Source organism: Oryza glaberrima, chromosome 12 (genome assembly GCF_000147395.1).
Source record: "Oryza glaberrima chromosome 12, OglaRS2, whole genome shotgun sequence".
NCBI lineage: Eukaryota > Viridiplantae > Streptophyta > Magnoliopsida > Poales > Poaceae > Oryza > Oryza glaberrima.
The window spans coordinates 15,573,186-15,583,333 of NC_068337.1; the positions used below are offsets into that span (position 1 = coordinate 15,573,186).

General features: G+C 38.6%; 1 protein-coding gene across 1 annotated transcript; it reads left to right on the forward strand.

Moving 5' to 3' along the window:
• Positions 1-7,623: 7,623 nt before the first annotated feature.
• On the forward strand, positions 7,624-9,077 carry LOC127756608 (NAC domain-containing protein 83). Its single transcript, XM_052281959.1, has 2 exons — positions 7,624-8,143; positions 8,227-9,077. The coding sequence occupies exons 1-2, from the start codon at positions 7,969-7,971 to the stop codon at positions 8,832-8,834; spliced, it is 783 nt and encodes a 260-aa protein (XP_052137919.1). The 5' UTR covers positions 7,624-7,968; the 3' UTR covers positions 8,835-9,077.
• Positions 9,078-10,148: the final 1,071 nt, after the last annotated feature.

Consider the following 10,148-nt stretch of genomic DNA (forward strand, 5'->3'; position numbering starts at 1 on the left):
TTTATTTGCCTTTAAGCTAAAAAACTGTATAATTGGTTGTAGGTTCCGTTGAAGTGAAGGCCGGATCTCATCCATTATTTTTTTTTACAAAAACAATACTAGGGGAAATTGAAATGAGTTGTGGAGGGTGAAATTGAAACATTTTTCAATCTCATTATCTACTTGTTAACTTATCACCTACAACCAAATTTTGAATTTTAAAACTTTAGAGTTGATTTTGGACTATTTTCATCATTGTCTATTTTTTAGCATTGCAAACAACAAAAGAAAAAAGTTTTACCTATATTTCCTTTTGTTGTTTTTGTTCAATTTCCATGGATTATCCATTTCTACCCAGGTAATTATTCTTTGCTCCCTCCGTCCCTAAAAGGTAAATTAAGTAAGAAAACAAAAAAAACTAATATGCCCTTCATCAATATGGAGAAAAAAATGAGAAAGAGATGAAAATATTGCTTGTTAAATGGTTAAAACGAGAGAAAATAAAGTAATATTAAAGAAATCTCATGAATATATTACTTAAAAAGACAATTCTTTAAGTTGAAGAGGATACAAAAAAAGAGTTATTAAAGATTTATACACTAAGGCTTATTCAGATTAGTACCATTTTAAACCATACCATGTGGTAAAATTAACAAATATATGGATGCATTTAGTTTGTTATCAAATATTGATAATGCATAGTGAATTCTGACAACAACATATTATCCTGTTCTACCAAAATTTGGTAATATTATCAAACTTATTAAAATATTAGTACAAAATTTGAAAAGGTTTATTTTGACATTAATCTTGAACAGGCCCTGAAACCGCTTGAAAATCAATGGTGGGGTGTGACCGTGTGAGCTACGAATAAGGGAAGAGTGCAAGACATTGACATGCTGGCCTATTTTGCCACGTCACCGTAAAAGTGGTCCAAATCAGCCATTGCCAACCTAACGAAAATTGGATGCCACATCATTTGATTCCGTTCCATAAACTGACTTGGCGTACAAACGCCTGCAAAGCTTAGGAAGCTGAATAGGAAATGGCCTCGGTGATATAACACCAAACAAGTTAAGGGGGTCCAGCGGGTAATGCGTATTTACGACACAAGAATTTTGCATGAGCAAACTTTAATTTCTTTAAAATGTGGAAAACTCCCCACGTCCTAAATAGGCATCACCGTTCCTCACATAAATACTTTCTCTGTCCTAAAATAAATACACTTAGTACATAATGTGATATATATCGTACATCTACGAATTTAGACAACCAACTGTTTATATGATTGATTTCTCTGCAATATTGCCACGTCAGTTTTTATTATCTACTTTGTACAACAATTTTCTTCTCAAACAACCAAACCTCAAATAACATTTCACATCCATACATTAACAAAAGTAAGGCCAAGTTCTAATCCGATAAATTTTGACACATGCATTTTCCATCAAGTAGAAATAAACGCATCTAAAAGACAAAATCTACTGTAACCTATTACAACCATCCATAATTTCACACGTTTAATTTGCTTTTTGCATAACTTATATATTATGCTTAACTTACGGTGAAGGTATCGATGGAAAAATAACTTGCTAGGTATATTTCCTTTAGTTCAACCCACACTTTTTCTTTCTGTTCTTTTTTTCCTCATTGCCAAAAGAAATCACTCTCCAATCTTTCCTATCGCTGTAAAGTTAGCGTCCCAATTAACCATCCATCATGGCGTGGTGGTCGCTACGTTGCGCTACAGAGCAAGGGTCTAATAAGGAGCTAATAAAAACACATAATTTTATAGAAGAGGTTCAATCTATCTTATATTATATACTTAAAAATCCATTAAACTTCCTGCAAACGCTCTTAAGCCGCCACGTAGGACTCCTCAAACCCCTCCTATGCTGCCACGTGGTATTTTAATATATTAGAAATATCTAGCCGTTGATTTTTCACTTAAATTAATGGATCTTTATTTTAGACCATTAGATTAGATTAGATAAAAAAAAGTTAGTTCCCCCACTCATCTACCCACATGTACTTGCGCCTGCGGCCCCATCCTGTAAAGCAGGTTACGTACGTACCCATCCTTTTTTACTTCCTATTTTTTCCTTTTACGTTTATTTTCATCTGTAATACCCTACAATATATTTATATCACATGATCTGTTTTTTTATGTTATTGATGATCTTTTTTTTTATGTTATTGACTTTTCAGCGTATATTTGATTATTTGTCTTAGTATAAAAATTATATAATTATAATAGGAAATCCTACAAATTCCAAAAAAAATAAAACATCCAACCCTCGATTTTCACTTAAATCGGTGGATTAGTTTGTATCATTAGACCAAGATCTATTAAAAAATAATGCCTCCCAAAAAAAAATTATCGTGTGTACGTATAAATACATAGTAGTACTGTTCACCAGGGAAATAGCTAAAACAAATCCTGTGTACATACGTACTCCTACTATTCACCGAATTAAAACATTTCTCTAATGTGAGATGTGCTTCGATACCCTCCTAAGAAAAAAACCGTATGGATTTTAAAGAAGATGAATGGCCTAACATCATAAACGTTATTTAAAAAGCGGAATTTCATCCTTAGTGAGTTAATTACGCTTAATCCTATTAGTTCAGAGCTCATATATAGCTAAAAGTCTACTAAACTTTCTACAAATGCTCTCAAACAGCCACGTGGCTCTCCTACAAACACTCCAAGGCCACCACATGGCACGATCTAATCTCACCGTCGATTTGTATTTAGATTGGTGGACCCGTTAATTTAAACCATTAGATTAGATCTATTATTAAAAATGTGATAATTTTTCCTCCAAATAAACTATGCAACTGGTACTGTTGGCCAGAAGAAAAAAAATAGACATCTATATATGATAAAAAATGATATACCCCCCAAAAAATGCGTAGTTTGTACAGGTGGAAAAAACGACGGTTTAGAATAGGATTTTGTATAATATAAAATAAAAAATAAAATATAATACTACATAATACACTGAAGTATATGCATGTAAGCTAGATCTATAATATAAATATCAAATATCAAATAAATCAATGGTCTGTAAACATCATCTTTTAAATTATTTTTAATTATACACCCAATATGTGATCCATTGTATTCATTTAATTATATAAACTAACGGTGTATAAAAGTTATGTTATAGTCTTAAATACATCACGACAAATCGGATCGACATACAATAGGTAACGTTAGAGACTAAAAGTCCATTAAAATTCCTACAAATGCTCTTAAACACAACCATGTGGCACTCCTACAAATGCTTCTACGCCACCACGTGACGGTCTAATAAATTAGAGAAAACCTTACAAATTCCTAGGAAACAAAGAAAAACATCCAACCCTCATTTTCATTGGAGGACCCACTATTTTTAAACCATTAGATTATATTTATTTAAAATACATCCCATGTAACCTCCCCGAATAAAAAAATCTCATGAATAGTTGTACATATATATACGCGCTTCCGTACTTTGCTACTCATGGAAAAAAGGAAAAAAATGTAATTACGATTGAAAAAAGAAGGATTAACCCTACCACTGTCCCACCTAATTGTTACGAGTGATATGTACTGTTCACCCAAAAACTGAAAAAAATTCTCACATATACAATACGTACTACTATTCACCGGATTGAGAAAAAAAGTTTCCCCTGGGTATGTAGATACTACGCACCGTCCTTCCCTCTACTAGCAACATTCACCCGTCCCCAAATAAACTTATCTAAATTAAATGTATTTGGGAAAATCTTATGACTACATTTGATATTAACTATATTTTAATTTAAAAATTATCACATGGAAGCATATTTAGCTCTTTGTCCATTAAATATTCTATACACGCTATTAAGCCGCCACGTAGCACTTCTACAAACGCTGCTACGCCGCCACGTAGCATTTTAATAAATTAGAAAAATCACAAAAATTACGAGAATAAATAAAACATCCGGATATCGACATTCACTAATATACGGTGGACCCATTGTGTTTACGTACCTCTCCACCTATTACCTTTCTCTCCTATTTTCCTGTTTTGTTAGATGGAAAAAAATTTTAGGATAGCAAATTTTAAACAATTACATTATCTAAATCATATAGCTAACTCTTTATTGGTGTGCACCATTATATTAGATTATTTACTATAAAATGTACAATTGAAGATCGAAGTTCACTTTATTATTAAAAGACTTCATTACTTTGGGTCATATATATTCTATGGATCTATCATAAAAAGAATAATCTCCTCCCATCCTCCTGCCTTGCGTATATCTCTGAGGCTCTGACTCTCCCATCCTCTCCTCTCTTCTTTTTTTTAACTAACATAATATAACTATTTTTTTATTTATAACTAAATAAATAAATCAAGATCACATTAGCTATATTTTACTATATAAAAGTTAAAATATATCATTTGATGGTACACCCTATCGTTTGCATGGCAATTTAAAAAGAACTAAAAATTAATTGAACATATGTATTATATTATACCAAATCACTGTACATAACAAAAAAAATCAATTAAATACCTTTTAGAGCACTAATAAATCATTAAATTAACGTATACATTATTTTTAACTATTAGATCTATTTTTTAAAAAAAACAAATCTTAAGTTGCCATATGTCACATTCTATAAAAAAAAAAGGAAAAATCTCAGAAATTTTTAGAAAAAATGAAACATCCTGTCATCAGCTTTCACTTAAATCAAAAATCATTTAGAAAAAAAATAGAAAAATAAAATCTCCACCTTCTCCTCACACTAAGATGTACACAACACTGTGGTCCTCTCTATTGTTTTATCTATTTAATTAAAAGAGAAACAATAAATATTGTTTGATATGTTTTTTTAGAAACAAAGTACAAATGCAGGCGCTCACAATGTGTGCACACTACCCCTATGAGTACTTCCAAGAGACTAGTTTGACATATTTTGAGATTGACGAAATTACCACTACGCCTCGCTATCAACGGCCACATCGCCTACCACTGAAAGAATTTGTCAAATCTGGGACATGAACCCGAGTGGACAAGTTCCACCACAAGGAACCTAACCAGTTGAGCTATGTTCACTTTGTAATGTTGGAATTAAAACAACCATAATTTTTAAGCTACATTTTCGGAATAATCCTATGCCTTTTAAATTGGTGGAAACATTATTTCTAACCGTTAGATCTATCTTATATAAGAAAAAACAAGTGTGTATTCATGGTACATCACATTTAAAAAAACCCGACACCTGTAGTATAAGTGTCGGTTTTTATTTAGAACCGGCACCTATAGTTATAAAAGGTGCTGGTTTTCTTTTTTTTTTTTCACCCCGTAGAGGTGGGAAAATCTATATAGGTGCCGGTTTTAACATTTCCGGCACCTATATAGTGCCGGTATCTATTTGATGTTTTGTTTTAGTGTCTCAAACTACATCAGTCATATTAAGCTATATACATCCATATTTTAAGTGGAGCTTCATGTCCCACCCAATTCATTCTCGAATGAACCATGATAATATATATTCAATTAAAAAAAGAATAATACCTTAGTTTTACTTTACACTTACTTTTCATTGACATGTTTTCTAAAGAAAATAAGTTTACCTTCTTTTCAAATGACGAAGAAGATTACAAATAATTGCTTATAGATATTACTTAAATATGATATAATATAAAGCAGGAGGTTAGAAAATTATAAAAGAAGTTAATGCTGACAAAAACAATTTACGGAGAAATCGTGGTAGATGTTCTCCGGTTAATATTTCGCTATTATAAGTGTCTCAAACTTACGGTCATGCCCGCGCATTCGCGCGGGCTACCTTCCTAGTTTATTTAAAATTACAAAAAATCACCAGACCTTAAATATCTTGATATTCCTCACACAAATAGATGAATCACTATTTCTCAAAAATAGTGCCAGATCGTTTTTTATGACCAAGTTTGTACAACAATTTTCTCTCAAACAACCAAACCTGGAAGACCATTTTAAATCTGCACATTCACAAAACTAAAGCCGAATCTCAGTCTCAAGTTTCGGCACCATATTTTCCATCAAATAAAGAAATAAATACTCTAACCACCATATCTACAACACACAACAACCCAATATAACCCATTATAACCTTACACAATTCCACACGTTTTAAGATTTGCATAACTCATTACTTTTAACTTATGCCAAAGAGGTGATCCATGGAAACACAACTTGCAACTACACATATTCCCCTATGTTCAACCCACCCATTTTCTTTCTTTTCTTTTTGTTTCTTCCTCACCATGCCAAAAGAAATCACTCCCTAATCTCTCTAATGTCCTTAGAGGCATTGCCTCAATTAATCATCTGTCATGGTGTGGTGGGCGCTTCCTTGCGTCGCAGAGCAAATAAGTTTATGGATCCATCAAGCAACTTATAAATACATGGAATTTACAAGAGATGGTTTAATTTCTTCAAAAATGCAAAAAAGTTCACCACATCTTAAATATCTTACTGTTCCTCACACAAATAGATGAATCACTATTTCTCCACGATAGTATATACCACATCGGTTATGACCAACTTTATACAACAATTTTCTCTCAAACAACCAAACCTTAAAGAACAATTCAATTCTATACATTCACAAAACTCAAGCTGAATCCCAGCCCCAAGTTTCGGCACCACATTTTCTCTTAGATAAAAACAATATAAACACTCCAGCCACCGCATATACAACACACAACAAACTAATATAACCCACTACAACCATCCACAATTCCACATGTTTTGAGATTCACAGAACTCATTAGGGCAGGTACAATAAGCTGACTCAGCGGGCTCTAAAACAGTGCCACATCATCATTTTCCTATGTGGATAAGAGAGAAAGGATGAGAGAGAATGAAGCGAGCGACTAAATTGTCGCAGGGCGCTAGCGCTTCTCTCCACGCCGTATCGCTCGTGAGCAGTCGACCCTAGCGCTAAACAACGCGGTTTGTGGGGCCCGCACATCCTCAGCCCGATCCCGTGCGGCGCGCGATCCCCTCCCCCCCTCCCTACCGTGCGCGAATCCATTTCCATCGTCCGTGCGTAATCGTCGTCCGTTCGTCAGCGAAAAACTCGCCCGGTGAAAAACTCTCACGCCACACCGTTCAACAAAATCCGGCTAGGAAATATACTCCTTCCTCGTGAGCTCTTCTTGCCCACGAAACACTAGCGCTTTGTATGTAGTAATTTTTATACAACAGATAACTTGGTTGGTATGATCTGTGAAATGATGTTGGTGTTTGGTGAACAAAGTTCATCTAACAACACAAATAGCTACAAGGATACAATTCACTACTGATCACATACATTGATATGTGTATGTTATAATTAATTATTTGATTATGAGATACAGCCAACTAATGGACAATCTATTGTACTAGTAGTTGGCTTTAGCTATGGGCTATTAGCCAGTAGCGGGCTATACTATTAGCCTATTAGCCTTGCTCTTATGCTTAACTTATGCCAAAGAGATACCCAACAACTTGCTTGTACACACTCCCCCAAGTTCAACCCACCCTTTTTGTTTTTCTTTCTTTCCTTTTCTTTTTCGTTTCTTCCTCACCGTGCCAAAAATGAAAAAAATCACTCCAAATCGCCGTAGAAGGCAGCGCCACAATTAAAACCATCCAACCATCCATGGTGCCGTGGTGGTCGCTGCCTTGCGCCGCAGAGCAACGCGACAGCGCAAGTGACAGTGACACACAGCGTCGTCTCAGCTCAGCTCGGCTCCCGAGCTTGAGTCTTCCTCACGCCACTGCTCCCCCCTCCCCGCCCCGCGTCGAACACCTTCCTCCTCCCGCTATAAATCCCTCTCGTCTCCCTCCTCCACCTCTCCCCCCGCCTCTACTCCCCGCACACCCGCGACAAGCTCAGCTCGGCTAGGCCAAGACGGTGGCTAGCGGCGGCGATCTGGTGCTCTGCTTGGGTTGAGTTCTTGATTTTGCCGAGGTGTATCGATGGAGACGACGGCGGCGAAGAAGCTGCCGCCGGGGTTCAGGTTCAGGCCCACCGACGAGGAGCTTGTGGTGCACTACCTCCGCCGCCGCGCGCTCGGCTCCCCTCTCCCGCCCGCCGTCGACATCCCCGATGTCCGCCTCCTCGCGCATGACCCCTCCGACCTGCTTCCTCCAGGTGAGTCATGAGCCAGCTCGCCGCCGTCGCGCGGCGTCGTCGGAGTGTGGCCGGCCGGCGCTGACGAGGTCCCGTGCGTGCAGGGTGGAGTGAGCAGGAGAGGTACTTCTTCACGTGCAAGGAGGCCAAGTATGTCAAGGGGCGCCGCGCCAACCGCGCCACGGGCGCCGGGTACTGGAAGGCGACGGGGAAGGAGAAGCCGGTGGCGGTGTCCGTGGCGGCGGCGCCGAGGAGCCAGGCCGCCGCCGTCGTCGTCGGCATGAAGCGCTCCCTCGTGTTCTACCGCGGGAAGCCGCCGACCGGCAAGAAGACGGACTGGGTCATGCACGAGTACCGCCTCGCCGGCGCCGGCCTCGCCCCGTGCCGCCGCGCCGCCACCGCCGACCACCCGGCGCGCCCCGCCGAGGGCTGGGTGCTCTGCCGCGTGTTCCGGAAGAAAGGCTCCGCGGCCGCGTCGACAGCCAGCCCCACCGCGGACGCCGACGACGACGACGCCACCACGGAGCGCGCCGACGACGCCGCGGCGGGCGTCCGGTTCATCGACTTCTTCGCCCGCGCCGACGCGCGGCGGCGCCGCGCGGCGTCGCCGGTGTCGTCGAGCTGCGTGACGGACGCGTCGGCGGAGCATTGCAGGGAGCAGGAGACGACGAGCCGGAACGGCGGCGCCGCCGCCGGCGACGCCTCCGACTAAGCTAGGCAAGGCAAGCCTTGCAAGATTGTAGCAAGAAAGAGGCAGGGTTAAGCTTTGTTTGGAAGTTTGCTTAACGAAATCGCCCCCAAAAAAAAAAATGCAGGAGGACAAGACAGAGAGTAGCTCAAGAGTGTTCAGTGTAGCTCAAGATCTGTTAAAACTAATGTATCTGATTTTTAATCTGCTGTTTTTTGTTGTGTTTTATGTCACAGTGCCACACGCACCCGCGGTGCTCGTCCCAAATTCGGTGAGCTCAATCGCAAATTCGCATTAAATTGGATTAGTTTTTTTTTTTTTTACAAAATTCAGTTTGACTTAAGTTGGTCCCAAGCAAATGTGTAAATTGTGATTTGTGGGAGATTCAGTTTGACACGTCCTAGGTTTTTTAATTCTAAGAATCAATTTCACATGTCCTAAATTTTTATCATATTCATAAACCCCGCGCATTATCAAAAGAGTTGATAATCTCGTATTCTTTGTTCGAATTTTTTAAAAGATAACTATCTTGATTTCATATAAATTTCTATAAGATCATTGAACATGTTGCGAGAGCCGGCCGAAAATGGCAAATTTGCGATGGAAGCTAAAGGGAATCTTCTGATCTTCTCCCATTTTTCTCAATTGCTTTGGATTGATTACAACCAATTGGGTCAGTCTTCTCCCTTTCTCTCTCAATCTCCCATCCAACACGGTCGTCTGACTAGATTAATCACTAGGGATATGCCACCAAACCGGATGCAATAGGGGCATCAGCATGCATGATTAATTCACAATGCCACCACTTATGACAATGGAGATTAATAATAAATCAATTAATTAACTGGTGGGTCCACTTCCATCTCACACAAAACAAAAAGGTAAAAAAGGTTGGAATGTTGGGCAAGGAAGAACCGAAGAATTGAAGACGATGGATGGAGATGGAGAAACAAATGAAGGAAAGCAGGAGGCAACATCCTCCCATCGCCTACTTGTTACCCTATCAGCCATAACAAAAAATTTAAATTTTAAAATTGATTTTCCGTAAACAAAAGTTTAAATTTTAAAATTGATTTTGAGGGGTATTTTTTCATCGTGATTTATTTTCCAGCATTTTCTAGATACGGTTATAAAAGTTTTGCTCTCAATAAATTATTTCCGATTATTTAATCTATTTTTCCAGTGCTTTTCAGCCGTACGTAGATCAAACGATCAGCCTAATTTACTTTGAAGTTGATGGTGCATATGCAGCAGAATTGTTGGTGGTGAAATGAAATGGAAATGAAACGAGAACTAACTACTAGCTACTAGTAGCTAGGGCAACTTGGTGGTAGAGTA

Coding starts and splice junctions, on each gene's coding strand:
- LOC127756608 (XM_052281959.1), top strand. CDS start 7,969: ATGGAGACGACGGCGGCGAAGAAGCTGCCGCCGGGGTTCAGGTTCAGG. Junction 8,144..8,226: donor CTCCGACCTGCTTCCTCCAG/GTGAGTCATGAG, acceptor CCGTGCGTGCAG/GGTGGAGTGAGCAGGAGAGG.